The following is a 17,173-nucleotide window of genomic DNA, read 5'->3' as shown; positions in this document are numbered from 1 at the left end:
TTTTTTTTTTTTTATTTTAAACCCTTAACTTCTGTGTATTTACTTATAGGTGGAAGAGTGGTAAGGGTAGGCAATGGGGGTCAAGTGACTTGTCCAGGGTCACACAGCTGGGAAGTGTCTGAGACCAGCTTTGAACCTAGGACCTCCCATCTCCAGGCCTGGCTCTCAATCCACTGAGCTACCCAGCTGCCCCCATCTTATATTTTTTTTAAAGACTTTTTTTTCTTGACCCATAACAAGAGAGAAGCAACTCAGTTAATTCTCATTTAGATTTTTTGGGTGGTCACACAGGCAAAAGATCTTTTTTGGTCCAGATCTAGGATGACATCAGTGTTAGGAACTAATTATATTATATATATATATATATATATATATGTTTTATTTATTTATATATATGCACATATATATATATATGTTAGAAACTAATTATATAAAATATAGCTATCAAATTGTTTTATGAAAAAAAGTTCTCAAACCCCAGGTTAAGAATTGCTGGCCTAAGCACTGCCTTGGGACACTGAAAGGTTAAGTGGCTCATCCACAGTCACACAGCCAGGATGTGCCAGATAGAAAGCCCAGAATCTCTTACTCCTCAGCTGGGGCTCTATTTGGTACCTATGCTGCTTCTGGCTACAACAGCCTATTATACAGTTATTTTAAATGATAAGTACATAAACTCTGTTGATTCATGGAAATGTGTGTATGAAATACTGTTAAGTGAGAAGGGCTGAATGCAAAATAATATTTACACAACTATTACAACACTATGTATGAAAACCTGTAGGTGTACAATGAATAAACATAGATGGTAAGAGAATCAGATGGAAACAGTTTGAAGGTTCTTTATAAACAAGCTATTTAAAGTTCATAATAAAAATAATATGTATGTAGAATATTTTCACACATATTATCTCCCTGAATCTCCTACCCATGCTATGAGGTTGAAATGGAATGGCTTAATTCTCATTTTACAAACAAGAAAAATAATCATAGAATAAAGATATAGAATCAGAAGGGACCTTAGAGGCTATGAATCTAACCTCTTCATTTTATTGATGAGAAAAACTGAAGCCCTCAGAGATTAAATTACTTAATCAGGGTCAAGAGCTATGAAGTATCTGACTCCAAGTCCAGCACTCCCCATCACAGCACTCTATCTGAGGACTTGACCAAAGTCATAGAGCTCCTTCAGATATGGCAAATGTCTGAATGAGGGCTTTACAAGAGCTATAGAGGGTCTTTCAGGCCAAATCAGTCAGTCAATAAGCATTTATTAAGGGGCAGCTAGATGGCACAGTGGTTAGAGTGCCAAGCCTGAAGAAAGGAGATCCTGGGTTCAAATGTGACCTCAGCCACTGCTTGGAGTACAATGTTCATAAAGCCAAAGTTATAAGTCCCCCACATGGCCATATTGGTTTTGCTCAATTCTATGGTTACAAATTGCAATTCATATCCAGTCCTACCCACTTGACATCATTACACTGAAAATAGCTCTGGAGTCAAAGGTTCTGGGTTCAAATCCCATCTTTGACCCTTACTACCTATGATATCTTGGACAAGCGTATAACCTTAGTTAGACTTTGATTTCTTCATCTGTAAAAGGAGGGGGTTGAACTATGTGGACTCTAAATCTATGACTTGGTGATCTAAAGGGCAAACTGGTTCAGAAAATATGGATGGCTTATTTCAAATCAATATCCACAAATGGGAAACACCCCCTGCCCCCTGTATACAGATACAGGAAGAGAAAAAGGACCTAGGGGTATGAAATAAAGAAATTACCAAGCTATTGGCCTCTCCACAGTATAGAAACAGACTATGTTACAAAAAATATAATCCAACTAGGAAAATGAAAAAAAAGGGGGGGGGGCTTCACCCAACTGAAGAGCTCACATCCTACTAATGGGCAATCATGTGTGAATGACTCAAAGGAGGCAATGCAGACTCTGAGGTGTGGAAGGCTAATATGAAGCATAAGCAATGGGCTGCATTGAGAATTTGGGAATATTTGTAACATTTCCACGTACAATATCTAATATCATGCTCCTTGGCATTGGAAAGAGTTCTCTTTTCTGACTGTCACTCAACTACTTCTGATCCACACAGTGATGTATCAAAAAAAAAAAAATGGAACAAGGAGACCTTGGCCCAAGTGTCCCGTGATTTGTATCTCCTATAGCGGATCCACTTCCGCCGCCGCACGCATGAGTTCCATTTCTTGTCCCTTGTGTAGGTGGCAGGGAAGTCCATGGCATATGTCCATCCCTGAAACAACAAAGTTTTCCTTTATGAGGTTCGGGGGGAAGAACGTGGAGAAAGCCCTGGGGTGAGTGGTCAGGACGTGGGGAAGGCAAAAGCAGGAAGAAAGAGGCAGCAACATCACACATAAGCACATCAATCAGAGCAGGGCAAGCAGGGATGGCACACAGCAGAGGCCAGGGTGGCAAAGGTGGGGATGGTGAATCCAAGTGGTGCAGAGGGGAGAGCAGCATTTCAGAGGAGGAGCCCGGCCAAAGACGTCAACTTCCTACAGGGAATCTAAGTGGGTGGGTTTTCAAGTCACCTACCCCTTTCTCGGTGGGTTCCCCTCCAAAATTTTCATCCACGTACCAGTCAGACTCCCACTCCCAGTGTGGTGATGGCAGCACCAAACTATCCAGCTGTTGGTGCTTGAGCCCACTCACGTCGCTCCACTGCCAGCGGTCACTGGGCATGAGCTTCTCACAGAAACCACCAACTGGATTCCACCGCTATTTAGAAAAAAAAGGGGGAGTGGGAAATACAACCTTCAGCTGTGCTTTTGAAAAAACAAAACAAAACAAAACATAGTGAGGCAGCATGGTGGCTCAGTGAATAGAAAGCCAGGTCCAGAGATAGGAGGTCCTGGGTTCAAATCTGACCTCAGATACTTCCTAGTTATGTGACCCTGGGCAAGTCACTTTACCCTAATTGCCTAGCCCCTCCCTTCTGCCTTGGAATCAATATTTAGAATTGATTTTAAGACAGAAGTTAAGAGGTTTTTTTTAAAATGTTGAATTCAGAGTTGGGAGAGACTTTGGTTTCAATCCTGCCTCTTAACACTTACAAAATTGTGTGACAGTGGGCAAGTCACTTAACACTTTTAAGCCTAAGTTTTTTCATTTGTAAAATGGGGATTCTACCTGTAATACTTAAGACCTCAACAAGGTTGTTACTAGTTTTAAATTGGATAATAGGTGTAAATCAATTTATAAACTTTGAAGACCTATATGACTGGCAGCTTTTAATGATAATAATAATAATCCATGGCTTAACCAGAAGATTAAGATTGTGGAAAGAGAAGGCTGTAGAGGAAGAGTCAGAGAGCCTATTACAGGAATACTTTTCTAAAAATATAAGGGAGATGTAGTGTTCTAAACTTTTGGGATAATTCATTATAGCTCTACAGATTTTTTATTTTTCCACCATAATTCTACATATAATAGTTAATACTAAATAGCACTTTAAGATTTTCGAGTAGCATGCTTTACAAAAAAAAAAAATCTTACTTTCTGTATTGGTTCCAAGGCAGAAGAACAGTTAGGGCTAAGCAACTGGAGTTAAGGGACTTGCCCAGGGTCACACAACTAGGAAGTATCTGAGGCCAAATCTGAACCTAGGACCTTCCATCTCCAGGCCTGACTCTCTATTCACTGAGCCACCTAGCACCTCCAATTCATTTATTTATTTTTAAAGGCAAACAGGGTTAAATGAATTGCCCAGATCACAAAGCTAGTAGAGTACTGAGGCTAGATCTGAACTCATGAAGATAAATCTTCCTGGCTGCAAGCCCTAAGCAACACACTTTATATATTATCTCATTTGATCTTCATCATAATCCAGTGAGGCAAATGCTGTTATTATTCCTATTTTGCAGTCTTAATTTCCTCAACTGAAAGAGTGAATTGCCTAGGGTCACCCACCCACCAAGTGTCTAAAGTAGGATTTGAAGTCAATCCTTCCCAATGCCAAGTCAGATACTATCCATCATGCTACCTACTTGCAACTCTTTACCCTCACAAAAGTCTTATGAGTGAGGTAAGAAGGGAATAAGTATTTCTCTCATTGATAGATAAATATCTGAGCTAATGAAAGATTAAGGGCTTTGTCTAGACTCTAACAACTGTTAATGGCAGAGCTGAGACTACAACCCAGGTCTCCTATTTTTCTAGTCCTATGTCTGAAAATAGTGCCTGAACTCAGAGGGAACTTAATGGAGGCTGTCTCTCCCTGGTAGAAAGGGCTCTGGCCATGTCCTAGCAGAAGAAATGTTTACATTTACATTGAAATGTCAGCCCCAAACATTTTATAAAGCTGACTTGCCCCCAAAGATCTGAGTAAGTTGTCTTTCTTTGAATCCCTGGTACTCAACAAAATGTTTGGCAAATAGTAAGGCTACATAAAAACCTGTAGATTGACTGATGGGAAACTCTACCTTCTGATATTTTGATTCTTAATTAGCCAGGGACATAAAAGAGGAAATTAAGTTTTGGTCTAGTGGAGATGAAGGGAAACAGGAAGAAAGAAAAGAAAGAACTGTTTTCTGTGCCTGCCAAAAGTATCAAGGGTTATTGCTCAATTTTGCTTTTCAGAGAAACACAGAATGTTAGCACTGGAATGGAGCTAAGATCAAGGAGTCCAACCCCCACGTTTTTCAGAGGAGGAATCTAAAGCCTAGAAAGATGGAGTAAAAACTCACCCAACTCTGCCTAAACTCACCCAGAGTCATGAATATTATTTCTGATTTGGAGGCCTGGGATCTTCCATTACACAATGCCCTATCTTGGATTCTCTCCTTTTTAACTTTTAAACAAACCAAGTTCAATTTAATCACACATAATGCAAGTGAAGTTTAATCCAGCCCTGGGCTCTGCCTGGGGCTGAAGATCCAAGAAGCCCCTACCTGGTTCTCATAGGTTTCCTCCCGGTGTCGGATGGGGACATCACTGGAGCATACATATACATAGACCTGATTGTCACAGGCAATCCCCCAGCAGCACTGCTTTACCGCACTGACTCTCTTGAACTCCAGATGGGCATCCTTGCAGAGTTCCCAGTACTGGCCAGCTGTGGCAAGCGTGTACACTCTCCCAAAAATATCCACAGCCCACAATAAGGAGTTTGGCATGGCTGGGCAGCAGCTAAGTAAAAGAAATACCAAATTAGCAGGTAGTCAAAGTCTCCACAGAGTTCTTTCCCACTTCACCTTGCATCCAGCTAGAAGGTGTAACTTCTATATGTAAAAAGCCTAAATAACTCATGTGAATAACTCATGATAAGTGACAGGCTTTAAGAAATAATAAACAAGATTCACTCAGATAAAGTAAACTCTGAGGGTATTACATATATTCTCTCTATTAAATTCAACTTTAATTAGGAAACCATCGAAGGGGTGGCTGAACAATTTCAGTGACTAAAGACCAGTGAGTTTGACTTCTGTTTCTGGAAAAATTCTAGAACACATTATTTGATGTATGGCTAATGACCAAGAAACAGCAATCCCAAAGAGCCAGCATGGCTTCATCAAGATTAGGTCATACCAAACTGACCTTATTTCCTTTTTTGTTTTTGTTTTTAATCTTTATCTTTTTGTCTTGGAATCAATACTAAGAAACAGTTCCAAGGCAGGTAGGCAAAGGGAAATATCTAAGGTCAGATTTGGACCCAGGACCTCCTGTTTTGGATATGGATCTCTATCCACTGAGCCACTCTAGCTTGCCCCCTTATTTCTTTACTTGACAGAATTACTAGGTTGTCAGGCAGGAAAGGAGAATGCTGTAGTCAGAGTTTATATAAGTTTTAGTAAAGCATTTGAATCACTAATTTTCATTAAAATGAAGGAAAGTTATGGAGCAGACCATAACATAGTTAGGGAGATTCAGACCCAAAGAATTCATATTAATGTTTCAATGTCAACTAACTCATTACAATTCAATTCAACTCCTTCTGCTTTCTAACCTAGATTCAAATTTAACATGTTGCTTCTCAGGCATCTGCATCCTATGCCACTGTACAGTCTTTCAGCATTCTTTCTACCAAATTCCTCCTCTAGCTCTAGGAGCAATAATTCAGTCAGCACTACCATTTCTGGAAAGAACAAGTTAATTACTGGCTTTGGGCTCAATCCTTCATTCCTATGACATTCTAGAGCAAAATAACCATTTCCTGACCAAAACACCACTCACTGACCACAACTCCCCTATATGTTTTATCTTATCAGAATGTAAAATCCTTGAGGGCTGGGACTGTTGTTTAGTCATCATTATCACCATCATCACTAGCATCTATATTGTACTTTTAAGAGTTTACAAAATTCTTTATTAATATTACTCCATTTTATCCACAAAGCAACACTGTGAAGTAGGTGCTATTATTATCCCCATCTTATATATGAGAAAACTGAGGCAGTCAGAGGTTAAGTGACTTACCCCATGGTCGTAACTTCAAGTCCAGTGCTCTATATACACTGAATATCTTAGTTCTTTTTCATTTTTATTTCTATTTTCTGCACAGTGCCTGGCTTATGGTAAACAATGAATATTTTTTCATTCATTCATTCATTCATTTAAGAAGCTCCAGTGGCTGTCGCCTTTGGGGTAAAATACAAAACCCTTGGTGTATGACATATAAAGCCCTTCCCAAGTTGACTCCAGCCTACTTCTGCAGACTTATTATGTATTACTTTCCTTCAAAAACTATATTCCAGCCAAAGTAACTTACATGCTGTTCCTAACAAATGACTCTGTATCTCTCTCATTTTCTAATCTTTTGCACAGGTTGTCCCCCAGGCCTTTAATGTATTCCTTCACTTTTGCCTCATTGATCTCTAACTTCCTTCAAGGCTCAGCTTAAATGGCACTTACTCTACTTGGAGTATATCCTGATCCCTTTGTTAGCACCCTTCCCCCTGAAATATTTACTTTTATTTTACATTTAGTATTTTCTATGTAAAAGCTCCAAGAGAATGTAAACTCCTAGAGGACAGAGACTTTATTTTTTGTTTCTGAATTCCCATCATCTAGGACAGTGATGGGCAAACTTTGGCCCACGGGCCAGATGGGGGGCGGGGCCTGAAATGTTTTATCCAGCAGCCCAACATTACTCCTAATCTGATGAATACAATGAGTAGGATACAATACAATGAAACTCCAAAAGAGTTGCCTTAGAAACAGACTGACAGATGAGCATTTCCTTTCCTTTGGCTGGCCCCATCTTTAAAAAGTTTGCCCAACTGAGGGACTTATGAGAAAGAAAACTAGCCACATTCAGAAGAAGAACTGTGGGAGGAGAAACACAGACGAAAAACAACTGCTTGAACACATGGGCTGATGGGGATATTATTGGGGATGTAGACACTAAACAATAACTCTAGTTCAACTATCAATAATATGGAATTAGGTCTTGATCAATGATAAATGTAAAACCCAGTGGAATTGTGTGTCGACTAAGGGGGGTTAGGGGAATTTAGGGAGAGGGAAAGAACGTGAAACATGTAACTATGGGAAATCAAAATTAAAATTAAAAAAAAAAGTTTGCCCAAAAATTGGAAAATGAGGGAATGTCCTTTGATTGGGGAATCGCTGAACAAATTGTGGTATCTGTTGGTGATGGAATACTATTGTGCTCAAAGGAATAAAGAACTGGAGGAATTCCATGTGAACTGGAAAGACCTCCAGGAATTGATGCAGAGTAAAAGGAGCAGAACCAGGAGAACATTGTACACAGAGATAGACACACTGTAGTAATATCAAATGTAATGGATTTCTGTACCAGCAACAATGCAATGATGCAGGACAACTCTGAGGGACTTATGGAAAAGAACACTACCCACATTCAGAGGAAGAATTACAGGAGTGGAAACACAGAAGAAAAACAACTGCTTGAACATATGGGCTGATGGGGATATTATTGGGGATGTAGATGCTAAATGATAAGTCTAGTCCAACTATCAATAATATGGAATTAGGTCTTAATCAATAATACATGTAAAACCCAATGGAATTGTGAGTTGGCTACAGTGGGGAAGGGCATTGGGGGAGAGGGAAAGAACATGAAATAAGTAACTATAGGAAAATATTCAAAATTAAGTAAAAATTTTAAATTAAATAAAGCATTAAAAAAATAATAATAAGGGTACTGGGTTCAAAACTGAACTCAGACACTTCCTAGCTGTGTGACCCTGGGCACGTCAATTAACTCCAGTTGCCTAGCCTTTATGGCTCTTCAGCCTTGGAACTCATACTTAGTATAGATTCTAAGGTGAGGGTTCAATAAAAGAAGAATTGAAAGGCCAAATATTTATGAACTGCACAGAAATTTTGAGCTTTTACATCATGAACACTTTTTTCCAGAAAAGAATTGGCAGGTAAATAATAAAGTGCAAGAAATTAAGTTGATTATATTTTAAAGGACAGATATAAGATTTGTGATTATTATAAAGGTCTACCTTGAAACAATTATCTGTGTGCTATCAAACCACCATCTTATTAAAAAAAGATCAGAATGGTAAGAAGAAAGAAGAATAATAACAAAAGATATGACATACAACTAAAACCGTCAATCTCAAACTTTTAAAATAAGTAATTGATAACGAAAACTCATCAATAAACCTCAGAAATTGCATAGACACTGATTACAACAATTTTATTTGGAAGTTTAATTGGTGCAAATCAATTAGCACAAGAAGCCCAAAAGCAGCTAGAAAGCACTCGTTGCAATTTATTTATCAAATAGAGAAAAGATATGGCACAGGATACCACTACACATTGTCAACAAAGGCATCACCAATTTTGAATATGAACTCATTTTTGAAATCTTACTAAAAATGATGACTGTGAGCAATATAATGTCATAAAGCATTGATAAGCAGTGGAAAATAAAACCAGTTTATAAAAAGTTTGACAAAATATCCAACTAAGCCAGACCATCAAAAAAAAAAAAAAAAGACAGATGAAAGACAATACAACAAAAAAAAAAGGAAAATATTTGCAAAGATTACTATAAACAAACCATTTTCAACACCAAGGACAGTAGAATCACTACATTTGATCTCTGACCTCATAGGCCCAGGGAGGGGAGGTAGAAAAGGTACTAAAGTAGATAAAGAAGGGGAGAAGTCAGAATGGACTATCCAAAGAAGATTAAGCTGGAAATGACACATTTGGTGAAGATGCTGATTCACAAGGAAAAGAAAAGACTCAAGGTAGGAATAAATCTCAGGTCTCATATAATATCAAATTTTGAATGAGAAAACTACTATAAACTTATATATCTATTTTTCCCTTCTATGCAAAAATTTCATGAGATTTGTTTGCACATGAATCAAGACTATTCTGGCACTCAAGAGAAAACAAGCAAGCTTTTGCCAGCAATATTCAGCAATAGCTGAATCTTTACCATTCTGCAAGTGACTCAAAGATGTTGAGTGCACTGGATGCCACTGGGGATATATGTTAAACATTTTAAAAGCATAAAACTCCACTTTGCAGGCTCTCTTCCAACAAGGTGTCTCCTATAGATACATCAAAATCATTCAAATTTCCTTGAAAGATATAATAACATGATAAACCTACTCAATGACTCTGATATTAAACATCAGGAGATGAGTAAAACGGAAAAATGTTTGCCAGAGGTGCTTTCTACTGTGAAGAACACACTAGGAGGAACAGCTGAGAGTACAAATTGAAGAGATGGATGGGAGGGGCTCCTGTTAGAGCATGATATTGTGCTAATTTATTAAGACCTGCAACTCCTCAGGGCATTCTGGAAAAGATCCATAACCACTCAAAAAAGCTTGGTCTGATTGTCCAACTAGGAAAGACCAGAATGAAGAATATCTGCTACCCAGATTATGCCCATCACTATGTATATCTGGGACAGAAATTAGAAATGGACAAGGAGTTGGTTCCACAGTTGCCTTTGTGAAACCAATAATTTCTTTTGTTGATACCAATATTCCTCTAAAAACAAAAAGGCCCATCTTGTTTTATGACCAAACGCTACCTGTACTGCTGTATGGAGAAAGGCAAGAAATATGACAGTTTCCAAAGAACTTAAAATCAAACAAAAATTTATGGAAAAATGGGAAAGTAGCGGGGCAGAAATTAGATTTAGACCAGGGGTTTTTAATCTTCTTTGTGTCATGAATTTCTTTGACAATTTGGTGAAATCTATGGACCCTTTCCCAGAATGTTTTTAAATGAATAAAAGGAAACACAAAGGAAACTAATTACATGGAAATATAATTATTTTTTAAAAGTCCATTGGCCTCAAGTTAAGAATTCCTGATTTAGACCAATATTGTATACCACATAAGCTCAAAATGAACATATGACTTGAATATCAAAAACCACACCATAAAAAAAATTAGAAGAGGACCAGATCAAGTATCTTTAACAATTAAGACTAAAAAGTGAACTCTTAACCAAACAACATATAAAGATGATCACAGAAGATGAAATAGATAATTTCAAAGTCATGAAATGGAAAAAAAAAATGCAACCAAAATGAAAAAAGTAAATAGTCAAATTGGGGGGGAAAAGATATTTCTGGTAAGTCTGATATCCAAAATATTAAGAGAACTAAAATGCAAAACTCAAAAACATTCCCCAGAGTCAAAGGACATGAGTAATTCCCCAAAGAAGAAAGACTACTCCAAATTACGAATTATAAAAAAATGTAAATCAAAACAATTTTGAGTTTTTATCACACACCCAGACAATCAGCAAACATGACAAGAGGAATAGCCAGTGCTAGAGAAGTTATGGAAAGAGAGGTACACTGAGGTATATTAACACAGTGTTAGTCAAACTGTGAATTGGTCCAAAAAATTTGAAAAGCAATGTGGAATATCCATACTCTTTAGCCTAGAGATCCTACTAGCAGGCATAGACTACAACAAAGTCAAAGATGAAAAACACTGGTCTTTATATAAGCCTAAAATATGCAGACTAGTATTTTTATGATGGCAAAGAACTGGAAATAAAAATAAATTCTCATGAATTGGGGACTAGCTAAACAAGGTACCTGAATATAATGAAGTATTACTATGTTGTAAGAACCAAGTATTAACAATGAATATAAAGAAGCATGGAATGATTTTTAAAAATTAATTACACTGATACCTTTTATTTTTATCTACATTTCTCAATATTCTCCCCTATGCCTTCCCAGAGAGCCATCCCTTAGAACAAAAATAAAAGAGAAAGTTATGCAAAACTAATCAACACATCAAAAAAAATCTTATATTAAAGTCAGTTACATATCCATAGTCCCCTACCTCTACAATGTAACGGATCTCTTATATTTCTTTTTTAGAGATCAAGCTTGGTTAGTACTATTCCACAGTATTTAGTTCCAAGTGCTTTTTTGCTGTTTTTCCCATTTATATTGTTGTAGCCATTGTATATATAGTTTCCGTGGTTCTGTTTCACTTCACATCAATTCATTTGAGCCTTCCTGTGTTTTTCTGTATTGATAAAATCAATAATTTCTTACAGCTCCATAATATTCTATTATATTCACATACAAGAACTTGTTTAGCTCTTCTCCATCTGATAGACATCATTAAATCTTCCCATGGGGGAAAAAAAGACCTCATGTACACCTATTATAAATGTTTTGGCATATAGAGTGTTTCTTTTTATCATAGGAAGATTTACATGAACTGATACAAAGTGAAATTTTAAAAAAGCTGGAAAAAACATACATAATATAAATGGAGAAAACAAAACAAATTGAGTCTTAATGCTTTAACATCCCAATGATTAAGCTTGACCCAAAGAAGACATAAGAAAAGGTGTTATTTGCTGCTTTGTTGCAGAGGTGGAGAATTATGAGTGTGAGACCCTCCCTATGTCAGACTTTTTTTCAGTGTGGTAACACAGGTGAGATAAAAATGTAGATATTAATAAAAATTGATTTTTTAATATACTTAAAAGAGACCTAATTAAGAGATAATTGGGAAAACTATATTATGCTAAAAGGTACCATAACAATGAATATAAAAAATTTTTACAGCAAGTTTCTCTGATAAAGTCTTTGTTTCTCAAATATATACTGAGAATAGAACTGGGCCAGATTTATAAAAGTAAGAACCATTCCCCAGTTGACAAATGGTCAAAGGATATAAACATGCAGTTTTCAGAAGAAAAAATCAAAGAGCTATCTTTAGTTATATGAAAAAAATGCTCTAAATCAATACTGATTAGAGAAATGCAAATTAGAACTGTGGTATCACCTCACACCTCACTATCAGAAATTGCTGAAGGGGATGAGGGACAAATATGTACACTAATGAATAGTTGGTGGAGTAATGAACTGGTCCAACTAGTATGGAGAACAATTTGGAATTAAGTGTGAAGGCTATATAAACTTCATACTCTTTAATCCAGCAATATTACTACTTGGTCTGTATCCTGAAGAGATCAAAGAAAATGAAAAAAAAAACATATATATATCCCCCCCCAAAAAAAATTTGTAGCAGTTCTTTTCATGGTGGCAAAAGACTGGAAATGAAGGGAATGCTTCTCAAGTAGGGAATGGTTAAACAAATTGTGGGATATTATTGTGATGGAGTACTATTGTGCTATAAGAAATTCCAAGGAGAGTGGTTTCAGAAAAAACATGACAAGAACCATATGAACTGATACAAAGTAAAGTCTGAAGAACTGGAAGATCATTGTACATGATAACAGCAATGTTGATATGATGATCAACTGTGAAAGACTTGGATCAATACAATGATCCAAAATAATTACAAAGGAATCATAATGAAAAAATGTTATCTACCTCCAGAGAGAGAACTGATGCAATTTGAAGTATAATTTCCTCAATTTCTTTTTCTAGCTTTTTTTGGAAATATGCTAATATGGAAATATATTTTGCATGATTTCACATGTATAATTGACATCATGTAATAGCTTACCTTCTCAGTGGATGGCGGGGAGAGGGAAGAAGAGAATTTGGAACTCAAATTTTAAAAAGAAAAAATGCTAAAATAAATAATTTTTTAAAAATGTACCTCATTCTTTCTCTTCATAGCAGAACATCAAGTATGTCAGATATGGTGACTGAGCTCATCAATATCACTAACTTTTTTCAAGAAAAACTTTGTATACAATGGCTCTCTGAGAAGAAGGAATATATTGGGAAATGAAAGCAAAAGTTTTAAAAGTCACCAATAGAAATTTTAGAAGGAAAGAGGAAAAGGGAAGTAGGGAAAGGGAAACAGGGAAAGGACAAAGGGAAAAGGAAAGAAAAATATATGCAACAGACAACTATAAGGTACACAAGCTGTATCATATAACCAATGAGCAATTTTAAGGAAGTAAAATATGTCATGAGAGTAATGGAAGAGAGCTCTTCACATGAGGAGTGATGATAGATGGACAAGCTCAGTCCTGTCAGTCTACCTGAGATATCAGATGAAAATGAGGAAAGCCTCCCATATGTTAAATAGATCTCCTATGGCAAACTCATGAAAGAACATGAACAAAAGTCACATACGAAAGGCCAGCACAAATGGGTTGCAATCTTCATTGTTGGAGGGAATATCCAAACTGATGAAATTACAGAACCATTTAAATAAATAAAGTTTTAAACCTGGGTTAAAAAAAAAATCAGCCTCACAAATGCAATATGAGAAAGGCATGGCTAGAGAGCAGTTTGTCTGAAAAAGAACTGGAGGTTTTGATGGAATACAAATTTAATCTGAGTCAAAAGTGTGACATGTCAGCTAAGAAAATTAATACAATCTTAGACTGCATTAAGAAAGTAATATTGTCCAAGGTAAGCAAGGTGATAGATATTCCTACTGTACTCTGCCCTGACCAAACCATGTCTAGAATAGTGTTTTGTTCTAGACACTACATCCAAGGAAAGGTGCTGACAAACTGAAGAGTATTGGTGGGAGGGTATAGCTAGGTGGCTCAGTAGATAGAGCCAGGCCTGGAGTCAGGGAGACCTGGATTCAAATCCACAATCAGACACTTTCTAGCTGTGTGATCCACCACCTTTGACACTCTTCTGTCTTAGGACTGATACTAAGATAGATGGCAAGAGTTGAGGTGGAGAGGGAAGTACATAGAGGAGAGCAAGTTTGATTCATTCATTCAATAGGCATTTATTAAGTACCTACTGTGTGCCAGGCACTGTGTTAGACTCTGGCTGCAAAATCATGCTGAATATGAGGATCAGTTGGAGGAACTGAGTATAACAGACTTTGAGAAAAAGTATCTCTGTATTAGAGAAGTGAATCCTTTTGCATGGCTCCAAAGCGCAGAAATGGAAGTAAGCAATGAAGTTGCAAGGAAACAAATTTAGATTGATGTAGGCAAGAACTTTCTAACAACCTGGGGAATTTGAAAAAGAATGTTGGCTCTGAAGTTTGAGAATTTGGACTCAAATCTTGCCTCTGATGCTTCGCTTCAGTTCAGTTTCTTCATTTATAAAAGAAGCAAGTTCAACTAGATGGTCTCTGAAGGCTTTCCTAAGAAAGTCTAGTCTATGAATTAGACTATCCTAAAGAGGAATGGTCTGGGGCAGGGGAGCCATTAGACATGGGGAATGGGGACAAACTGAGATCTCTCTCACTGGAACTCTTCAGCAAAAGTCTTGTTCATGGACATATTAGACTAGATAGTCTCTGAGGTACCTCCAACTATGAGAGGCTGTGATTCTGTAGGGTAGAATCTGGGCTTCTGCGCCTGCCTTTTGTTTAGAAGTTAATTCAAAATGCCTTGAGGTCAGGTCCCCCTCAGTTCTGCCAGAGTATATACACTCACAGATACTAATACTAATCATGGAACAGTAGGGAATTACATTATACACCCCCCTTCTTTCCTCTGACACTATGGCCACTCAGATTCAGTTTCTCCTCACTTCACACTGGGACTACTGTAATAACCTGCTGGTTGGTTTCCTGCTATTCCAGTCCATTCTCCACTCATCGGTCAAAGTGATTTTTGTAAAGCCCAAGTCTGAATGTTACCCCAACCCCTTCTCAACAAATTCCAGGAATTCAGATCTTTCAAAACCTGAGGCAGATAAAAAAAGAGATCTTTCCATAATAAATATCTTGAAAATGTCAGAAAATGGGAAACATATTAAGAAGGAAACAAGCAGGAGAACCAGTAACCACGTTGAAGAAAGGAATTCAACATCAAGAGTCAATGCAGGTTGCTAGTGGAGTTGTGAATTGATCCTTCTGGATCATTCTGGATGGCAATTTGGAACTATGCCCAAAGAGCTATAAAAGATTGCATGCCCTTTGATCCAGCCATACCATTGCTGTGTTTGTACCCCAAAGAGATCATAGATAAAAAGACTTGTACGAAAATATTTATAGCTGTGCTCTTTGTGGTGGCAAAAAACTAGAAAACGATGAGGGAATGCCCTTCAATCAGGGAATGGCTGAACAAATTGTGGTATATGCTGGTGATGGAATACTATTGTATTCAAAGGAATAATAAACTGGAGGAATTCCACGTGAACTGGAACAACCTCCAGGAATTGATGCAGAGTGAAAAGAGCAGAGCCAGAAGAACATTGTACACAGAGACTGATACACTAGTAAAATTGAATGTAATGGACTTCTGTATTAGCAGCAATGCAATGACCCAGGACAATTCTGAGGGACTTATGGTAAAGAACCTTACCAACATTCAGAGAAAGAACTACAGGAGTGGAAACACAGAAGAAAAACAACCGCTTGAACACATGGGTTGATGTGGACATGATTGGGGATGTAGACTCTAAACGACCACCCTATTACAACTATCAACAATATGGAAATAGGTCTTGATCAATGACAAATGAAGAAACCAGTGGAAATGTGCATCGGCTATGGGGTTGGGGGGAGGGGGGAGAGTAAGAACATGAATCGTGTAACCATGGAAAAAATGTTTCTAAAAAATAATAAAATTAGATTTGAATCCCCCCCCCCAAAAAAAGAGTCAATGCAAGGAGAGGGATGGGGCAGGCAGCTAAGTAGTACAGTGGTTATAGAGCCAGGCATGGAGTTAGGAAGACCTGGGTTCAAATTTGGTCTCAGACACTTCCTAGTTGTGTGACCCTGAACAAACAACCTCAATTGCTTAACCATACCATTCTTCTGCTTTACAATTGATACAAGATAGAAAGTAAGGATGGGGGGGAGGAGGGAGGGGAGCCAAGGTGTGGGAAATGCATAATAAAGAGGATATAGGGCATGAACTGTAGGAGAAAATGAAAAGCAGAATACAAAAACAGGGAAAAAGACACCAAAAATGAAAACATCTAATCTTAAAAGTATTTAATTTGGAAAGAATTAAACAATCATTTAAAAACAATGGGGATAAAAAAAAAAAAAAACAATGGGGATAAGAATGCTGTTCTTTTTTAATGTATTTTAGAAAGCTGATGTCTACTTTTAAGTTCTGAGCTAGTATCCTTAAAATAAATCTAAGACTGACAATCTTGAAATTCCAATGTAGCAACCAAAAGATCAAAATGACAAGTCAAATTATTTGGGAAAGGAATTGTTGATTCTGCAATTTGCAACCTCTTCCCCTCTGCTTCCTGCTTATTAAGAATATATTTATTGTATAGCACTCATTTAAAACCTAGCATATGCTTCCTTGTGCTGTGTGTATGTATATGTAAATACTTTTATATGTAGATAAATATCTGTCAAGCTGAGTAAAATAGTATTTATTAAGTGCCTCCTACAGACCTGTTACTATCTCAAGTCCTTAACAAATATATCTCAAAGAAAGGCAAAAAGATGGTCTCTGCTCTCAAGGAACTTGGTATACTGGAAAGAGACAGCCTGAAAATAACTGTGTACAAACAAGGTATAGATAGGATAAAATGGAAATAATCAACAAAGGAAAGGTACAAGCCTTAAAAGGAGTTGGAAAAGATTTCTTGTAAAAGGTGGGGCTTTAGCTGGAACATTAAGGAAGCCTAGGAGGTAGAGATGAGAAAGGAAAAAATCTCAAGGGTGCAAACAAGTCAGTGAGTCCGAAGAAGTACTGAAAGGAACAGTAAGGTACTTAGTATCATTGTATCACATAATAGGTTGGAAGAGTAAAGTGTAAGAAGGGACTGGGTTAAGAAGGGCTTTCAATGTCAAAAGAGGATTTTATGTTTCATCCTAGAGGTGACAGAGAGCTTT

General features: G+C 37.2%; 1 protein-coding gene across 1 annotated transcript in view; it reads right to left on the bottom strand.

Annotated features, from left to right (window-relative positions):
- Positions 1-5,155, bottom strand: part of TECPR1 (tectonin beta-propeller repeat containing 1) — a 59,576-nt gene extending 54,421 nt beyond the window's left edge. The window contains exons 1-3 of the mRNA XM_044678950.1: positions 4,922-5,155; positions 2,568-2,750; positions 2,135-2,265 (exon numbers count right to left, since the gene is read on the bottom strand). Coding sequence (XP_044534885.1) covers positions 2,135-2,265; positions 2,568-2,750; positions 4,922-5,146 — 539 coding nt within the window. The 5' untranslated portion in view covers positions 5,147-5,155. The remainder of the gene's footprint in view (positions 1-2,134; positions 2,266-2,567; positions 2,751-4,921) is intronic.
- Positions 5,156-17,173: the final 12,018 nt, after the last annotated feature.

The sequence above is a fragment of the Gracilinanus agilis genome, chromosome 1, assembly GCF_016433145.1.
Source record: "Gracilinanus agilis isolate LMUSP501 chromosome 1, AgileGrace, whole genome shotgun sequence".
NCBI lineage: Eukaryota > Metazoa > Chordata > Mammalia > Didelphimorphia > Didelphidae > Gracilinanus > Gracilinanus agilis.
Note: the sequence above shows the minus strand (reverse complement) of the source record. Positions and strands in the feature narration are given on the sequence as shown.